Genomic DNA, 21,040 nt, shown 5'->3' on the forward strand with positions numbered 1-21,040 from the left:
TTAAAAGATTGATACTGTATGTTTAAATGATTGAAATGTGAGCCCTCTAGCTGCTGTTGAACTACACATCCAAGCATGCCCTGCAAGTTTTAGCATGGCCAAATATCAAAACTGTGGCAGGGCATGTTGGGATGTGTAGTTCTACAATAGCTGGGGGTCTGCTTATTGCCAACTCCTGCTCTAAGACCCTGTTAAAGGGATCCTGGAAGTTAGTTTGGGTGGGAGATTTTATATAGCCAGGGTGGAGAGCACATCCAGGAACACCTCTTACTCCCACTTCAATTGTAATTGGAAAGTGAGTTCATGTTCCAGGCTAACTTTGCGTAATAAACAGAATATGTGTGTGTTAAAGCGATTTCAAAGTAAACTAAAGATTCCGCTCAGTTCCTGTGGGACAACTACAGATATGTCATCATACACCGAGCCTCAATACTCCAGGCGGCGTGATTGAGTCGGACCGAGCCGATTTACATCTTTTTTTCAATCCGATGCGACAAATCACTTCACCGGATGCAAAAAAGTTACACAGGACCTTATTCGCCGAGAAAGGCTGTTTGGTGCGACTGCAGCAATAGTGTATGAGGACACATCTGTATACCTGCTGTTTTTCAATGACCTAAAGGTAAGAGCTATAATCCATCCTTCAATTGTCCTGAGTAAACTGTCTGTACTGCAAGCAAGCAGTCTAAATCAAGAAGTAAGTGGTAAGGAGGATCCAGAGTAACCAGCAAAGAGGTGCTGCAGTAGGTATACAAACAAACCCTATCAGGTAATTTGTTTCAGGTTGTGAAGCCTGGTGGTGGAAGTAACTACTCTCCTACAGCTAGGGGGATAATGTTAATGCACAGCTGAAACTTATAAGTGGCACCTGAAGGAATGGTTATTAATGGCATGTCACTCACAGTAAGTGCTGCAAAACCTCAATCTGTAAATTCCTCAAAAGGAGGACAAAATAAGTCCATACTACCCTACATGTAGTCATTTTATGGCTATCAGATTAATTTCAAACGGGATGGGTCTATAAAATAGACCCTATCAAATTGCAGAGCTAATCTGCACAGAATCAGGTGTCATGGGCTGCTTCATTGTCCTACCTATTTATTCATTCAGCCAAATTAAATCTGATTGGTGGGCCTCACAGTCTGCATTGTTAAGCTGGCCACACACTAGACCAACTTTCATCCAACTAGTTGGCTGGTTGGAATGAAAATCTGGTAACGTATGGGAGTAAGGCTGGGTACACACCTAAAGATTTTCTGTCCAACCATCCAACTAGTTGATTGGTTGGAATGAAAATCTGGTAAGGTATGAAAGCAAATGACAATCAGCAATTTGCTCCCAAATGCTGGAAAATGGACAAAAACTCTTGTTTGAACAAATTGTTTAGATCAAACAATTAACAAACTTGTCTGAAGGACCATTTTCATCTGTTTTCTGGCATTTAGGAGTAAATTGCTGATCATCATTTACTCCCATACGTTACCAGATTTTAATTCCAACCAATCAACTAGTTGTGGATGGTTGGACAGAAAATCTTTAGGTGTGTACCCAGCTTAAATGATGATCAGCAATTTGCTCCTAAATGCCAGAAAACAGATGAAAATGGTCGGTCAGACAAGTTTGTTAAATGTTTGATCTAAACAATTTGTTCAAAACAACAGTTTTTGTCCATTTTCCACGTTTGGGAGCAAATTGCTGATTGTCATTTGCTTTCATACCTTCCCAGATTTTCATTCCAATCAACTAATTGGATGTAAGTTGGTCTAGTGTGTGGCCAGCTTACCCATAAAGCTGAAATGACCAAGTTGCCAACATGGTATTAGTGTGGAGCAAAGTTTAAAAGTTCACTGAGGAAAGCTACAGATGCAGTAAAGGGAAATGGTCAGTGCTACCAAATTATACCTGCTAATTGCTATACAGTGTTGTTAGAGATTTCATTTTTAGCTTTTCCTTTTTGCTGTATAGACAAACGTTTGTTTTTCTCTATTTAACCAGGGATTCCAGTAAGGACGTAACATATCACCCAAATTGTTGACCCACTAAAAAAGAAACTGGACAGGAATAACTAAGCATTCTGAATGATATAGCTTGCAGCCGCTCTGGTCTGCTTTTCTGAGTAATTAGCATTACACTTCCATTGTTGGGTGACAGAGGCTTTACCTTGATGTTAGGAGTGTAGAGGTTTCTGAGAGATGCAAGCGCCATTGAGAGGCCATCTGTGCTGTAGGAAATCCACAGTGCTTGCAAGATGGATGAGGAAACGCCAACCTTTTTACTGAGACCCTGACAATACAGAAGGGGGTTGGTTGAACATGACAGTTAGGAGCTAAGTGGCTGGTAGTTTATCACTTTCCAATTTATCACTTCCCAGCGCTTAGTACATCTCCCCTAAAGTCTCTTGCAACTTTTCCTAACAAGTTTGCTTTTACTTTCTAGCTCAGGTCCCCATTTATTAACAAAGTTTAATACCAGCGGCATATTTCGTTTAGTATCGCAGTGATACAAATGAAAATGCCACTGGTATTCATCTTTACTTACCCCTCTGGCGAGGTCCAGCGATGTCCTCCGCTTAGCTGCTGACAGCCTAACGCTGCCAGTGACGGGCTTCTGTTTAATTCGTGCCAGTCCGTCTGAGCATATGCATGGCACTTTAACACAGCGAGGACCCAGTAATACCTAGAAGGTTTCACTGAAGCCAGAAAAGCAGCGCTGGGTCCCCATTGCCGGCAAGATAGCAAGAACGATGTAGTGACAAACAGAAGTAATCTTAGATTATAGCTGTTTGTTGAGTAACAAAAGGATTACATAACCCCTTTAGCGAGTGATAAAGGGGTTATGCATTGTTGATAAATGGGGCCCTTTATCCATACTTTCTAGGCATGTATTTATATAGAAGGGCAGGCTGATTTACTTGCCTATGACACAGCATTGCTGAGATAACAGCTTTGTGTCTTATCCCAGTGCAACAAAAATAGATAAAAGACAACAATGAATGCAACAAAAGGCACAGGAGGACATGCATAAATCCATAAAATTAGTCACCCATAGGTGAAAAACTTTTTAAAAAATGTGGTCTCAGAAGTAATTGCAAAAGGGCTCAGAGAACTGGAACAGTAGGGAATATGGTTAGAGTTAGACATTTTAGAATGGATAGAGACAGTGAGAAAGAAGAAGTTGATACAAACACACTGAAGCCCCTTCTGTGTTCTACCTTGAATATATGTGCTTTCAGTATGTGGTGTCCAAGCTCTATGGTCTGTTGCCTGTTCAGCTTCCCCTCCTGACGAGAGAACCAGAAAGCCAGCAGGATATGTCCACTCCTGAGGACAACAAGACAAGGTTATCACTTACATCCATCAACGGCTCAGCGTGGTGTCTTAGGGAGCCAGTCACAGGTCTGATGGTGCAGCCATTAACACAACAGGGAGTGAGATTAAAATGAACTTCCCATTTCTCTAGCTCACATATACACTACTGGATTACCCTAGTACACACAGATGAGAGTTACTGTCTGGTGATCACCCTATAATACAGAAAGCATAAGAAAACCTAGAGATGGGGAGGGTCTAATGCCCAGGTTTTCCCTTATCCTGGCTTCAAGAAACACAGAGGTTATTTCATTTGATGCAGTAGGTTGTCTAGTTTTCAAAATGATATGCCTTGGGCTACCATATTATGCATACACATTTTATGTCCATCATTAAAACACATTAAAAAAAAAGATAAAATAAATTTTCGTTTTTAAGTGCAGATTGTATTAATAAAATCTATGTGTAGAAGCCGTCTTTTTGTTGTTTTGGAAGGGTGGAGTAATGCTGAAGTACTTCTTAAGGTGCATACACACACACAACGATTTTTTGAACGATTATCGTTGAAAAAAATCGTTCACTTTCTAAGTTAAAACGATGAACGATAATCGTTCATGCGAGTTCACGTTTGTAGTTTAGTCAGACTGACCAATTCAACGATTTTCATGAAGAGAATATGCAAAAATCGTTTGTAGTTCAAAAAAATCGTTCATTACATTTAGTAAATGAACGATTTTAGTTAACGATTTTCGTTCATTTTTCCCTTGAAAAAATGAATGAAAATCGTTTACTAAAATTGTTCATTTACAAAATCGTTGTGTGTGTATGCAGCTTTAGTGGTGGTTAGATCATTTGCTTTTGGTTTACTTCCTGGCAATTTCAATAAAAAGGCACTATTTTGGCAAGTTTGGGATTGTCTTTGCCATCGTAGAAGAAATAATCAAACTAATGCTGTTTTCTGGAAACTGAAAACCCAAAACGTATAATCTGAGTGGGAACTGCATAAATTATTACCGATATTGATGTTGGAAAGTGATCAGCCCAAAAAGTGTGAAAATAGTGTGAGTAAAGAGGAGGTCATGACTCTCTGAAACAGGGCTCTCCTAAGCCTAGTTTTTCAAAAGCTGGTCCCAGATCATTTAGAACAAATTTGAATAACTGTTTCACTATATATTGCCAATAAATAGTGTTGTGGTATGGTCTGTATGTACTGGGAAAGCTTCACATCACATGCAAGTTCTGGTTTAATGTATTGAAAAATGTAGTATATGTATGCGATTCCATCAAAATGATATAATTAATGTCCTTATTATAAATAAAAAAAATTATTTGTGCCTGGTTTCTTTCTTCTATTTGATTGATTACCTTATACCGGGCACTGAATAATCATAACGGATTAGTTGTGCCAACCTACAACTTGTATATATTTAGTAACCCATTTCTTATACACCTCTCCGACCTCCAAAATAAAAAACGTTTTTCCATTATTCAAAGCTATTTTGTAATGGGGCAGTTTTAAATGCATGTTTATGTACAATCAATGTAGAAATCAGGGAGTAGCAAATCCCCAATATTAATATAATATAGCAGGAAAGTCACACTGCAAACAAACTGACTCTGTTCAAACACTCTACAATTCACTGCTTACACAGCCACAGGACTGTCCGGTGACTTCTAATATCCATATAGTACACTATACACAGGTTTACTTTATAAAAAAAAAATAAAATTTTTTTTTTTTATATATTTTACTAGGTCAAAATTTAACATAAGCAAGAACATCTGTTAAATGTTCTATTCATCCAACATTATTTACCATTATTTTAGCAATGCTTTACCCAAGGAGCAAAAAGGTCCATTTACATTGAACACATGCTGGATAAAAATGGTTAGACATGCTCCAAGTAAGTTTAATCAGACATATCTAGTTCATAGCACATATACTTTCAATTTAGTTTTGCCACACATTTAATTACACCTGGCTAGAGTTTGATCTTCGGTATTTCTCACCTTGGATCGCATAAAAATTTGGTTTTCTCTCCATCCTCTCTCCAAATTAACCACTCCCTGAAGGATGGATGTACGAACATCCGAGTCAGGTCCCTTCTCTTAATCAGGAACATGGAAAGGTTCTCCATACGTTGCTGGAAGTCCTCCCACTCGAGACCTCCGTCCACGCTGCCCGCATTGATGGACTGGAAGATGTGCTCATCTGTCAATGGATGAAGAGAGGCTACAGCAACATTGAGGAGAGGCAGGGCCCTCTCAAAGGAGGATTGTGTAGGAAATCTCATGTTACACTGCAGTAGGTAGACCTCAGACAGGGACACAGGAACCACTTTGTAACTGGAGCTCTTGAGCACTAGGTAACCCTTCTCTATGAGGTCAAATGTAAGTTTCAGGTACAGATAGGACCCTTGGCTCAATGTCTTTAGATGGGAACTGAGCTTTCCAAATGTGGTGTTGTCCATCTTGCCATTGAGGGAGATGTTATTTTGAATTTCTGAGCTGCTGTGGATGCGTTGCAGGATGTAAGCCTGAAGGTCCTGATCTATCGCCTCATTTTCTTCCAGTCGATCCAGGAATATTCGATGGAATGGAAGAAGCTTGGTTATTTCCTATTAGCAAAATAAAGAAAGTGAACAAATTAATATGACCACATAAAGAGAAGCAAATAGAAGGTGATGATGGTGATTAGAGGCTCAGGCTATACAGAAGAATGAAGAGAAAATAATGGACACCTTACCTGCAGGGTGGTCCTCACAGTAACAATAAGCTTCAACCAACGGGGGAGCTTTCCGATCATCTTGCTTAGAAAGGACACTATGGTGTCTCCATAGTCTGGCTTGTGGAACTCTGCCTCATTCAGTCCATCTATCAGTATAATATAATCCTCATCTGGTATCTTTCTCTCTGGATGAGGGACAGAAATATATATTTTTTCTTTTGTTTTCTTTGTTAAAGATGACTTACTGATGAAACTAAGATTCAGGAATGTTACAATACAAACCTGCGTGTACACTTACCTTTGTACAGATTCTCTAGTGGCTCGAGGACCCCCCTGCGAAAAGATGCAGCTGGATCCTGTACACAGGATCGCAAGCTGAGTAAACTCTGTAGGTGTGGTTCACGCAAGAGTTGCTCCCGGTAAGATACTAGCTGGGGAGCGCGACACAGCAGGGCAGCCACATTGTGAACAAATTCAGGTACTAGGCATGTGTATGCATTATCAGCCTGACAGTAGTGATATGCCACCACCTAAAGGGACAGACAAAAGTAAGGCCAAAGAGTAAGCATCAAGCAGTTATGAGAAACCCAATACTAGTTAACCATTGATTTAATCCACTGCAACATTAACTGGAGGCCATACTGTACATTCTAAACCTGCTGATGTCACTGCAGCTTAATCTATAAGCTAGTAGTTCATGTTGCTGCATAAAAGCCAAGGCACTGCATTCAATCATCTCCTCTCTCGTATTACGAGCATAATATGAGGAATCACTGACAGCCATACCTGTGCAGCTATCCTCCTCATAGCTTCTTCTTGCCTTCTACGCATTTCAGGTGTTCCTGGGCAACTCCCACTAGAGATACCAGAGTGAGTCTGTCCTGGCTGTGTAAGCTCACGGTTCGCCTCTGAATCTGTGGATGGAAAGATACAAAGTCGATTGAACATAGATCAGCTGATTTTGCTAGGTTTCTTGTTCCATCGAGCACGTCCGCTTTGTGATCTCTTTACGTAGAATTTTTAATTAAATCATAAACAGATAATAGCTCTGAGATCAGAGACATGGCTTTTTTCCCCATGCAAATTCCTGTGTTTTTCTCAGTTAAACATATTAATTATTATTAGCTAATAACAAAATCTCACATGGTCACATAGGGCAACAAAGCTGAACCACAAAACATGCCTTTAAAGTTTTAGTATTATTATTATTAAAAGACAAATGTACAGTACAGCTATATTTGCTGGCATTTTCCTGGCTTTTATAAAGGTATTACTAAATCAATTTGCAGTCTTTTGTTTCCTTGTAGAACCACTGCTTTTCAATGTACCATAATCCCCTTATCTCTTACCAAAACCCTATTGCCAACCTTATTTATGCTAATCCTTCTATAGTACACTATGTTGGGCTGGTCGGAAAGATACAAGCAACAATCAAGTAAAGAGAATTCTTGAGGTAAATATTCCTAAAATGGACATATGTAAATACGTATATACAGATATATATATCTGTATATACATCTATCCCACTGTCAGCCCCGGCACTCCAGTACCATAGATCTGGAACAACTTGCTCTGGTGCCCTACGCGGGTGTATGCACCCCCAAATACACTCCAACCAAATCAAGAGGCGGCACTCAGAGGCTGACCTGCGGAGGGGGATATGGTCCCTGAAACGTTGACCACCCACGAAACACCCTTATGCAGGGTTCACTTCCTGCAAGCCTCTGAGTGCCGCCTCTTGTTTTGGTTGGAATATATATATAAATATATATACACACACATACATACACACACACACACAGGGTTGGGTATGAAATACGACTTAGATGCACATTCCAGCAAAAAGACAGGGAAAAGACACTACACCACAGCTCACTCGCGTCAGGCGTCTTGCACTGCATGGCGTATTGAGGCTAGGTGTATGAGGACACATCTGTACAGAGTGAAATTTCTTTGTGAGCAGGATATGCTGAAACACCAATTGGCATTGCATTACAAAATGTTTAACATGAGTTACTGCATATGGGAAAAATGAAATGTGTACGCAGGTAGTCCCTGAATACTAATAGTCACTCACGCTTTGGAGAGGCATGAGGGCTGTCAGATGTAATCTGTCTCATACGGGTCCCATGACAACTAAGAGATACCAGCCGAGAGATGATGGCGGTTTTCCCAAAGCCAATGTTTCCGCAGATCACCACTCCCCGATTCACAGTCTCATCATCACTCTGCAGCTGTGCATCTATCTCATGGAAAAGCCAGTCCCGGCCAACAAAAGTGGTATCTGTGGTGATGCTTGGCACCTCAAACAGCAGGGGCTTCAGGGAGATGTCAGGGGGCCGGTAGGGAGCAAAGCGAACTATAGAGAGAAAAAAAATAGTGTTGGAATGGATTGAAAGGCAGCATTATTATTTTTGTTCATTGTTTATTTCTAAAGTGACACAAAGAGTCTGCACCATACTATGGGGCTAGATCAAGAAACTACGAACAATGAACAAGGAGCAAGAAGTTACACAGTAGGAAAGAACTACAATAAAACAAAATCAACAAACAGTAATGAGGTGAATAATACAGTGGGTGAGAGTGAGTATTACGACGGGATGGTAAGATGACAGGGGGCACACCAAATTGAAGAAAGCCTGTGCCCAGGAGCATGGGCGCAATAAAAATGGCTAAAACTGCTGAGGGCAAAGACTTATATACCAGGCTTGTCATGGGTGTGGAGGTGTGTAGGATGGAAACCACAAGGAAAGAGGGCCCTGCTCATGTGGGCTTACAGTATAAAAAGAGGAAGGGCAGATAAAGAGGATGACACTGAGTGGGGAAGGAGTTGTGGAATTCTCAACTAAGTGAAGATAACGGATGTATTTTAAGCAAGAAATAAATATTTCCAGAAACCATATCGAGCACAACAGTTATTAATAAGTAAATGATTACTTAATGTTAAATGACCAGGAAGATAAATTACTGTAGCATCTGCCCAGTGCAAGCCTTCTTTAGATTTTACATAGAAAGTTAGAGTTGACATTCTTATCTAATGAGCCATGATTTATATACTGTGAATGATACAGCACATCTGTTCAAAATCGTAGTTAAAAATATAGCACCTTTAGAGAACACATGTGTAATGCAACAGAGCTTTCCTAGTTAATGCAGAGACTGTTTTCTACATTAATCCTGCTCTCACCTCGTAGATCCTGTGGGGTGCGTGGTCCAGCCAGAGTCTGTCGTGGCATTCGTAAGGAGGTACGCAGGGGTGTGTGTCTCTGTTCATCCAGGTATGCAAGGTCTTCTAAGTGTGCAGAGCTTGTGGCTGAGAGAAGTCAAATGTTTGGAGGAAGAGGGAGCATTAGGTGTAGGAGGAAAAAGAAGCAAGAAAAGGGGAATACAGGACAGGTAGAAGAAAAAGAGGAGTCACACGTAGGAGGGAAGGAAGGAAGGAAGAACAAGGATGGTAGAAGAAAAAAGAAAAGAGCAAAATTTAGAAGAAAGAAGGAAACAGGAAAAAAAATTGCGGACAAGAGATGTTAGAACGGGGAAGGTAGCGGAGGGGGAACACAGACGTTATGGAGAAGCAGGAAGAGATGAAGAAATAAAAGCATCTGAATTAGCTATTTTGTGTTAAATTTTATAGAGAATAATAACAAAATGTCAGTAAAATCAGCAGCAACATCATGGTTATCCAGTGCCTACATTTACCTATAGTCACATTAGACTTATCAGGTGGTTTATTATATTCATCCATAACCCCTGAGTCTCACCCAATACATCGTCACCTTTATGGTTGAATAAAAACCTCTGAAAGCACCAAAGACTGGTAAGATGGCTGCCTGCATCTGAGAGACAAGATAACAAAGTGCACATTGCTATTCCACAGCCCGGATTCTCAACACCTGTTTATAACTGCCCTAAATCAGGTATGCTTTGAGGATTTTGCTCTGTGGGAACAAGTGTGATATGTGCAACTACTTTCAGATATGTTATTAATATATTAACCGGTACGAAGTTATTTAAATTCCCAAGGACTGATGTTCGGAAACCCTTTAGTGGAGCTTATGTGCAGGTCATTTTCATTTCTATCATGTCCTTTAAAAAACATACAGAAGTAACCATCTGATCATGTCGGCTCACTATGCCCCATCTAGCCATCTACATAATAAAATTGGCCCCGTCTAGCCATCTACATCATCCCTCCCCCTTATCAGTTATAAAGAATCATGGTGAGCTAGCAAAACAAATCAAGAGGTTGCCTGCCTAGTTAACCCTTTCCTGTGCCAAAGGGAAAAGCAGTTTAATTAACAGTAATGGTACTTTTAAGGCTTTCTTCACTTCCCTCCCACCATCTGCAGTCCTGTATTCTCTCTTACTCCCCCTCACACCCACGGAAAGCAAGTGGCATTAGCATTCTAGACACATACACAGAGACTTGCAAGAACACTGCTATCCCATTGAACATACAACTTTGTACATTAGAAAATCAGCCCTAGCTGGGAGTTTTCTCACCTGCGACAGAGTTGGGGCGGGGCATGAGGTAGAGTGGGATGGACTGCACAGATTGAGAGAGTCCCGAGTCCAGTCCCCTCTCTGGGATCTTGTTTAAGCTGAAAGTAGAGGCCATTAAATTCTCATCCACCCGGTACAGACTGGAATCCATGGACTTCTGGGCCTGCTTAACAGACCCCCGCGAGCCAAGCTCCTTGCTGCTATCTGCACCATACTTGGAACGGTCCATATTCTCAGAGTAGTTGGTCAGTGTGGCTGCAGGTAAGAGGAGCAAGTCAGAATTAGGACTAATTCACCCTACACACTTCAACACATTTCCCAGTTCGTCAAAAGGGTGTTATAGAAAAATGAAGTAGCTTCTTGTCCAATAGGATATTGTAATAACTGCATTGCAGGTTGCTAGTAGACCCCAATCCATTGTGGGAACAAAGCCACAAGCATACATTTCATGTCAGAATTCTCAACGTTGACAAATTTACTAAGAACAATAATGGGCCATGTCGGTATCTGACATATTGATCTATAATCTCCGATCTTCCCCTTTAACATGAGTCGGGGAAGGAGACATTGTCATTCCTCTCCCCTCTGCTTCAGCAGCTGGAGGTGGAGAGACAGATCGATGGGATCTGAAGGCAGGTTTCTTGTTGAAATAACAGTCTGTGCGCAGGAAAGAAGAGCAAACACAGAGACACAGACATTATACATCCAAACCACGGACACACTGAGTACGTCAGTATAGAGAGAGTGAGTGCATCTAATACAGCTAATCATGGACACGTTCCGCTAACCTTCTGACAGAAGAAAGATGCAGAGGAAAGTACACATTCTGATATCTTACTAGGACACCTCTCAGTATACAGCACCTTCACATCAGGTATACAACGAATACACCACATCGCTGACATTGTCCTAACACACAGAATGGCTCGGAAATCTTTTAATGCACATTTAACTTGTACACAGTAAATCTCTGCAAAACACAGAAAACCTCTAATACACATGCCAGAGAGATGCTGTGTACTACTCAGGTCAGATAAGTGCTTTGTATTAGACAAGTCAGAAAGGTGCTGCTGACGAGTAGCTGCCGTGACCAAGTAGGGCCAGTAGAAACCAGTGACGACTGTTTGTTTCAAAACCCTATAATGATCAGTGGAGTGTGGTGGCGGAGAAAGCCCATCCCGTCTCTGCAATTCTCTGACATCTCTGTAATGCATAGCAACACTCACATACACATCATCCCTCTGACAGGTCTCTAATACACAGCATCTCTAATATAAATATAATATAAAAGGCACTGTCAATATGTTTGTAATACTAAACTATTTCTTTGACTAATTTTTAATATGTTGATAAAAGGACACATTACAACATCTGTTTCCAGCACGCAAATACTAGGACATATACCTCTTTATTCTGGTCACTGATACCAGGACATGTACTCACTCATCTACAAACATGGAATCCAGGACATGTACCTCCCCTCCTAACACGGGATCCGATTCATTAAGGATCGCTATTGTGATAGCAGCTTGAGTGCAGATCTGCGGCGAAAATATGCTAATAAATGCTATAGCAATGCCGTCGCACTGCCAGCATAGAGACGCCCACTGCCTCCCACTACCGCTATCTCACATCCGTTATACCTTGCAAACCTCCATAAACATCGGTAACATCGAGTACCATCGGCCCCTCATGCAGAATTACAGCAACGCTGACCTTACTTAGAAATTGCCAACGCAGTGAGTACTCAAGCTGTTTATGCAATCACAATGGCTCACTTATGCACGCCCACGCAATGGCGTTCAGGCAGACAGGCGCACCTGCCTTTCTACTACCACCCCCCCCCCCCAAATGCTCACTGCCTGTAAATCACTCTGCAACGGCGCTACGTGATCTGCGCATGTGTAGTACGCAACAATCGGCCTACTGCAAGCGCTGTTGCAGTTGCAATCCTTAATAAATTAGGTCCACAGATACCAGGACACATACTGCCCCCCTCCTGACACAGATAGCAGGACATGTACCTCTCCACGCCTAACATACATGCCAAGATATATAACTCTTACTCCTAACACAGGATACCAGGACATGTTGCTCTCTCCACTGGTAATGCAGATAGCAGAACAGGTACCTTACCCTCATAACATAGTTACCAGGACGTGTACAGCTCCCCTCTTAATACACATATGAGGACATGTACCTCTCCCCTCCTAACACAAATACCAGGACATCTACTTCACTCCCCATAACACAGATACCAGGACATGTATATCTCCCCTGCTATTTATCTTTATAATATACTATTGAAGTTGTGCTTATATGTTTACCTGCACTGTTCTTTTTATCTGCATTTATGAAATTTTTACTGCACTGCTTATGTATCACACATTCTCCATTACTACTGAAATTTATCCTCCGATTATTCCCCTCATCTTCACCATGTGTCCCTCTTTTTTCAACCTCTCTCACTCAGTGACTAGACAATCCTCTCTTCTACCACCTGTTCCCACCTCTGTCCTCCCCCCAGTCTCCACCTCCTCAGACACCACTTCTTTTGCTGCACTCCAAATTACTTGCCAAAGTTGCTTCCTGGCTCCCCCACTTCAGCACTTCCCTCCCTCATCTTAGGTGACTACAATATCACTATCGATGTCCCCACTTACCCCACTGCCTCTAAACTCTTAACGCTCACATCATTTGGTCTCTCTCAATGGACCTCCTCACCCTACCGTGTGAGTGGACACTCACTTGCTGTAGTCTGCACTCCCAACTGTGATATCTCTGCATTTACCAATTCCCCATTCGTTCTCTCTGACCATCATACCATCATCAGGCACTGCGCCCTCTGCATTCAAACATGCCCTTGTCAACCCCCATTCTTAAGAAACCCAATCTTGATCCTGACACTCTCTCTAATTACAGCCTGATCTCTCTCCACCCCTTTGCCTCCAAACTCCTTCAGCGGATTGTCTTCAATCACCTTACCACCTTTCATTCCTTTCACTCACTTTTTGGCCCATTTCAGTCAGGCTTTTCTCCTCTTCACTACACTGAAACGGTTCTCACTGAAGTTAGCAATGACCTCCTTGCTGCCAAATCCAAAGATCACTACTCTCTGCTCATTCTCCTCAGCCCCTCTGCTGCTTTTGACACAGTGAACTACCCCCTAATCCTGCAAATCCTTCATCGGTCTGCGTGAAACTGGCCTCTCCTGCCTGTCCCTCTACCTCTCTGACCATTCTTTCTCTGTCTCCTCTCATGATTTTACTTATCCTCCACATCCTCTACCAGTAGGTATCTTCCAAGGTTCTGTTCTTGGATCTCTTCTATTCTCCCTTTAGACATATGTACTCTTAAGGTGACCTTCTCAGCTCTTTTCTCTTTTGGCCTTCAATATCATCTCTATGCTGATGACACTCAGATCTAGTTCTCCTCCCCTGACTTTTCCACCTCTTTCCTCACTCGCATCTCCAGCTGTCTCTTTGATATTTCCTCCTAAACCTAACATCTGTAAGACTGAGCTGATAATGTTCCCACTCTCCCGAATAACCTCACCTCCCTCAATTTCATTATCTAATGCCAGCTCCACCATCTCCTCTAGCTCGCAAATGCGCTGTCTTGGAGTTATTCTTGATTCCTCCCTCTCCTTTAAACCACACATTCAGTATTTTTCATAGTACTGCTGTTTCCATCTGAAAAATATCTCCAGGATCATACCCTCTCTCACCTTGGAGGCAACAGAGACCCATATCCCCACTCTATTCATCTTTAGACTGAACCATTGTAACCTCCTCTTATCTGGCCTCCCTGACTCCCATCTATCTCTATTCCGATCTGTCCTCAATACTGCTGCCTAGCTCATCGTCCTCTTCAAACATACTACATCTGCCTCCCCTCTCATACAAGCCCTGCACTGGCTCCCCCTCCCCTTCAGAACCCAATTCAAGCGTCTCACCCTCACTTACAAAGCCCTCACCCAATCCTCTTCCATTTACACCTCTGACCTCATCTCTCTTCACACTCCCATCCGCCCACTTCTCTCCACAAATGATTGACGCCTCTCCTCCCAACTCATTTTCACCTATGCTTCTCCTTACCACTGGAATCTCTCTACAAAACTTCAAACAGTCCCACTTCTTTATCAAAGCCTTCCACCTGTCCTCCTAACCTACTGCTCCATGCTCCTTGCTTGCTGTCCATCCTCTGTGCGTCACCCCTGTCTGCCTGTCCCTCCCCTTTAAATTGTAAAGTCTCATAAGCAGGGCCTCTTCCCTCATGTGCTTTTCCTTACCCCAATTATCCAGGGTTGGGTACGGGATGACGGTGCTGAGAATCCCGACTGGGTTAAAATACAGACACCGGTAAGTACCCTTACCCTTCCTATCCGCAGCCTAAACCTTACCCCCTCCCGCACAGCCTAAACGTAACCCTCACCCCCACAGCCTAACCCTAACCCCCTCCCAGTGCCTAATCCTCAACCTCCCCCTAACACCAAAACTAACTTTTAGAATGCCGGAAGTCAGAATGCTGGCGCCTGGATTCTGACTACTGTTGGGATTCCGGCGCTGCCATCTCGAATGCTGGGATTGTAACAACATCCCCTTATACCATCATCTTCTTCCCAATGACAACAATAACCAAGTCTTTGGGTTCTGCCGCATTGCTGCTTATTTAGGTATGATGACTGCTGATGCAGCAATGTTAATAGACTTAGTCCATGTCCTGCAATGTTTTGTACTTTAATTCACTTTATGTATTTTGTAAGGTGCTAGTCCATGTCCTGCAATGTTTTGTACTTTAAGTCACTATGTATTTTCTAAATAACAACAACAACATAAGGCCGAATTCAATTCATTGCGATGTTGAGGAGCTGCGGGAGGAAGCTCCAGCAGCTATTCAATACACCGCGCTGTTTGGGCAGCTAAAGGATTTCTTCTCGCACCCCCCCTAACATAGATATCAAGACACTCTCCCCCCTCCCCCTCCTAACACAAATATCTGGACATCTAACACACTCATAATATAGATACCAGGACTTGTACCTCTCCCTAGTAATATAGATACAAGGACAGGTATGTACGCCGCTTCCTTACACAGATACCAGGACATGTATCTCTCCCCTCCTAGCACAGACACAGGAAATGTACTTCCCCCCACCATTACATGCCATGGTATTCTGTGTACCTCCCTCCTCCTAACATAGATACCAAAATATGTACCTTACCCCTCCTAACACAGAAATGAAGACATATACTTCCTCCGCATCTAGCACAAACACCAGGACCTTACTCCTCTTAACAAAGATACCAGGACATGTACCTCCCTCCCTCCCTCAAATTATAGATATCAGTGCATGTCCCCCTCTCTTATTACATAAATACCAAGACATGTAGATCTCCCTTGCTAAAACAGATACCAGGACGTGTACCTCCCTCAAATTATAGATATCAAGGCATGTCCCCCCCCCCCTTCTTCTTACATAAATACCAAGACATGTAGATCTCCCTTGCTAAAACAGATACCAGGACGTGTACCTATCCCATCCTTACAGATACAGGAACAGTGCCTCTCCCCTCCTAACACAGATAACAAGACATGTACGCCCCCCTCCCCTCCTTAGCAGAGATACACGAAATGTGCCTCTCATTTACTAATACACTTACAGTATACCAGGATATGTACCTCTCTCTCCTGACACTAGGACGTACCACTTATCTACAAACACACAGATATCATGTCATCTGTAGATATCTCCTATTAAAATACATATCTGGACATGTTATTCTTCCCTCATAACCTAGCTATCACAGGACATGTGCTTCTCCCCAAAGAACTCAAAAATATTAGGATATATACTTCTACCCTCCTAAAACACGGGTTGAGTAAGAAATCCTGGCTGTCAAAATGCCGCAGTTCAGAACACCGACAGCGGCATCCCGACAGCCAGAATCCCGACACCCATAGAAAGGCATGTAAGTATTTTGCCTACCTCTACCCTAACCCTCCCTCACCGATGCCTAAACCTAACCTCCCCCGCCCCGCACCCTAAAGCTAACACCCCCTCCCCAGTGCCTGACCATAACCTCCCCCTCCCCGCACCCTAATCCAAACACTCCCTCCCCGGTGCCTAACCCTCCCCCTAATGCCTAACCCTAACCCTGCTAGCTAACGCTAACCTCCCCCTAACACCACGATACTTACCTTCGGGATGCTGACAGTCGGGATACTGGTGCCAGGATCCCAACCTGTAGAGATTTCGGTGCCAGTATTTGGACCAATGGCATCCCGCACTCCGGGATGCCTACTACATCTCCTAATACACAGATATCCGGATATATACTTCTCCCCTCCTAATACACATATATCAGGATATATACGTCTCTCCCCTAATCCACAGATATCAGGATATATACTTATCACCTCCTAATACACAGATATCAGGATATATACTTCGTCCCTTCTAATACACAAATATTAGGATATTTATTTCTCACCTTCTCCTAATATAGATTTATGGACACAACTCATTTTCTCCTATGATACAGACCCTTCCACTCCTTCTACAAAGACACCAGGACATGAACTTATTTCTCCTAATACATAATCAGCAAGAAACTGACCTAGCAACTAGAAATACAAAGTCATCAGCAAACACAATTCTCACCTCCTAAAATAAAGACCTGAAATTATGCATCGTTCACATTCTACTAAGGCACGTATCAGAACTGGCATCTCTGACTGAATTTAGGAGTTACTCTGGTTCCTATCACTGGCACCACAGCGCTGAAGGACCGAATGGCTCCTCATTCCTGGTGAACCAGCAGAGGGGTCCCACCCCAAGTTGTAGCACTTCAGCAACAGTCGCATTTACTGCCGAAAAAGTATGAACTGGTACAGTTGGAGCGTATGTGAAGCCGGAAGTGGTTAACACATGCATCTTACGCTGGCAAAAGCTTGATGGCTGTTTGAGGTGTGCTTTTAGGGCTGAAAAATGCTGCAATGGTTGCACATGTGGGATCAACACCAGTTAACTGTGTCTGGTGGGTTAGTACATGAAAGTGAAATTGGGTTAGGAACGGGTTACTATTTGCAGTTTGCAACCACCGTTAGGTAAGAGTAGGTTAGTAATTGCAAAGTATGTCTGGGGTTGGAAAGGATCAGTACCTGCAGAGTATGACTCTGTGAAAGGATTAGTATCCACAGATGGTATTTGGGGTAGAAATGGTTTGTATATCCATAGTGTGACATGGGATAGCAAAGAATTAGTAACCAGGAAATGTGCCTCAGTTAGGAAAGGGTTAATACCTGCATTTTGAAACTGAGGTAAGTAAAGGGTTAGTACAGTTTGCCTAGGTAAAGAAAGGTTTAGTATTTGTGATTATGACTGGGTTAGGAAAGGGTTACTATCTGAAAAGTGTAACTGGTAGGAAATAGATAGTAGTTGAACAGTGACTAAAATAGGAAGGTTATTGGTATCCACAGTGTTAACAAGAGAAAACGAAAGAACATGGAATAATCTCGGTATAGGTCTGAAGCATTTGAGAAAAAAAAAAAAAAGAGGTAATTGTAAACCTTACATAAAAATAACAACAAAAACCATTGCGCTGACATAAATCAACCAATTGTAAATGTATGTACAGTCATGTGCATAAATATTGGGACATTGACAGAATTTTCATATTTTGGCCTCTATTCACCACCACAATGGCTTTGAAATGAAACAAACAAGATGTGCTTTCAAATTTAATTTGAGGGTAATTACATCCAAATCAGGTGAACAGTGTAGGAATTACAGTGGTTTCTATATGTGCCTCCCACTTTTTAAGGGGCCAAAAGTAATGGGACTATCAACTCAAAAGCTATTTCATGGACAGGTGTGGGCTATTCCCTCATTATTTCATTATCAATTAAGTAGGTAAAAGGTCTGGAGTTGATTCTAGGTGTGACATTTGCCTTTGGAATCAGTTGCTTTCGACTCTCAATATGAGATCCAAAGAGCTGTCACTATCAGTGAAACAAGCCATCATTAGGCTGAAAAATCAAAACAAACCCATCAGAGAGATAGCAAAAACATTAGGTGTGGCCAAATCAACTGTTTGGAACATTCTTAAAAAGAAAGAACGCACCAGAGAGCTCAGCAACACCAAAACACCCGGAAGACCACGGAAAACAACTGTGGTGGATGACAGAAGAATTATTTTCCTGGTGAAGAAAAACAACTTCACAACAGTTGGCCAAATCAAGAACACTCTCCAGGAGGTAGGTGTATATGTGTCAAAGTCAACAATCAAGAGAAGACTTCAGAAGAGTGAATATAGAGGGTTCACCACAAGATGTAAACCATTGGTGAGCCTCAAAAACAGGAAGACCAGATTAGAGTTTGCCAAACAAAATGTAAAAAAGCCATTACAGTTCTGATACAACATCCTATGGACAGATGAGACAAAGATCAACTTGTACCAGAGTGATGGGAAGAGAAGAGTATGGAGAAGGAAAGGAACTGCTCATGATCCAAAACATACCACCTCATCAGTGAAGCATGGTGGTGGTAGTGTCATGGCGTGGGCATGTATGGCTGCCAATGGAACTGGTTCCCTTGTATTTATTGATGATGTGACTGCTGACAAAAGCAGCAGAATGAATTCTGAAGTGTTTCGGGCAATATTATATGCTCATGTTCAGTCAAATGCTTCAGAACTCATTGGACGGCGCTTCACAGTGCAGATGGACAATGACCCGAAGCATATTGCAAAAGCAACCAAACAGTTTTTAAAGGCTAAAAAGTGGAATGTTAGCCAAGTCAATCCCCTGACCTGAATCCGATTGAGCATGCATTTCACTTGATGAAGACAAAACTGAAAGGAAAATGCCCCAAGAACAAGCAGGAACTGAAGGCATTTGCAGTAGAGGCCTGGCAGAGCATCACCAGGGATGAAACCCAGCGTCTGGTGATGTCTATGCATTCCAGACTTCAGGCTGTAATTGCCTGGAAAAGGATTTGCAACAAAGTATTAAAAAGTGAAAGTTAGATTTAGGATTGTTTAGTTTGTCCCATTACTTTTGGCTCCTTAAAAAGTGGGAGGCACATATAGAAACCGTTGTAATTCCTACACCGTTCACCTGATTTGGATGTAATTACCCTCAAATTAAATATGAAAGTCTGCAGTTAAAGCACATCTTGTTTGTTTCATTTCAAAGCCATTGTGGTGGTGAATAGAGGCCAAAATATGAAAACTCTGTCAATGTCCCAATATTTATGCACCTGACTGTATATAGTGAAGTCTTTAATAAGACCAATGCAAATACAATAAAACGTTAGGGTTTATTACAAAAAAAAAAAAAAAAATGCATATGCAAAATTTTTTAAAAAGTTCAATAACAACAATACATGGGTTCATATACTCTAAGTGCAGTCACAAGCACACGGCAGTCATCACTCCCTGGCACTGCATCCAATACCATCTCTACTCCTACCACACTGCAGTGCAGCTGCGGGCATCTGATGTACGGAGCTCCCGCGCAGCGGTTCAATCCTTACTCTCGCTACACTGTTATGGGGCATACACACTAGACAATCTTTATGAACGATAACGAAATTGTTATCTTTCATATCGTCCAGTGTGTATGCACTGAACAACCAACGATGCGCGCTCCGCGGATTGTTAACAATGGGCCTGATTCAGAGCCGGACGCTATTTGCGCTCGCTCAGAAAATAGGGGTGGCTAGTCAAATGAACCGTTCGCTCTTTGCGGTCTGTTCACGCCTCTATGTCTGAACGAGCGAACAAAACTTGCGGTCGTTTTTTTAAAAAATACGCCCCCTGGCAGCTCGCATCCTACGTCATGTCCGTTATTTATTAGATCAATCGAGTACATCGACCAGGGTATGAACTGCTCGCTATTCTTGTGGTTGGTTTTTGCTACCACAATTTTGCGAGCAGTTCTGGCTATAAAATAACCCAGTGACGTGGTCAATGACGCTGCTGTATTAATTATGCACACCCTTAAAACGTTCGTTTTGACCTTTAAGCACGCCTGCATTCGGATCTCCACTCCCCGTTTTCAAGCACCTTCCCCTGTTACCACCCACATACGCCTCATTCTGTCACTCAAAATAGCAGCTATTTAGCGAACAAACAATTTACGGCCGCACTGACTGGTTCGCGCATGCGTATTACGATTAGGGATGTGCAGGCTCGGATAGGTTCGAGTTTGCACGTGGAGTTCGGATTTTTCCCTCCAAAAAAACGGAACTCAGAAAGAGGCAAAACGTCATCTTGCATGGACGAACATCATCATTCCTGGACAAAGTCCAGGAATGATGATGTTCGTCCATGCAAGATGACGTTTTGCCTCTTTCTGAGTTCCGTTTTTTTGGAGGGAAAAATCCGAACTCCACGTGCAAACTCGAACCTATCCGAGCCTGCACATCCCTAATTACGATCCGTACGCATGCGCAGTTGGGCAAACATCGCTCGGAGCGAACGAGCGGCCGCTTACG

The 21,040-nt window shown here is 42.4% G+C and overlaps 1 protein-coding gene across 11 annotated transcripts in view; it reads right to left on the bottom strand.

Moving 5' to 3' along the window:
- The window catches only part of TANC2 (tetratricopeptide repeat, ankyrin repeat and coiled-coil containing 2), a 632,660-nt gene that overhangs the window by 26,601 nt on the left and 585,019 nt on the right, over positions 1-21,040 (bottom strand). For all 11 annotated transcript variants that reach the window (XM_088470703.1, XM_088470704.1, XM_088470696.1 and 8 more), the window contains 9 exons: positions 10,540-10,794; positions 9,224-9,349; positions 8,114-8,395; positions 6,823-6,950; positions 6,335-6,566; positions 6,055-6,221; positions 5,319-5,926; positions 3,212-3,320; positions 2,161-2,283 (listed from right to left, as the gene is read on the bottom strand). In XM_088470703.1, coding sequence (XP_088326829.1) covers positions 2,161-2,283; positions 3,212-3,320; positions 5,319-5,926; positions 6,055-6,221; positions 6,335-6,566; positions 6,823-6,950; positions 8,114-8,395; positions 9,224-9,349; positions 10,540-10,794 — 2,030 coding nt within the window. The remainder of the gene's footprint in view (positions 1-2,160; positions 2,284-3,211; positions 3,321-5,318; positions 5,927-6,054; positions 6,222-6,334; positions 6,567-6,822; positions 6,951-8,113; positions 8,396-9,223; positions 9,350-10,539; positions 10,795-21,040) is intronic.

This window comes from Taudactylus pleione, unplaced genomic scaffold (genome assembly GCF_031769625.1).
Source record: "Taudactylus pleione unplaced genomic scaffold, aTauple2 ptg000102l, whole genome shotgun sequence".
NCBI classification, from domain to species: Eukaryota; Metazoa; Chordata; class Amphibia; order Anura; family Myobatrachidae; genus Taudactylus; species Taudactylus pleione.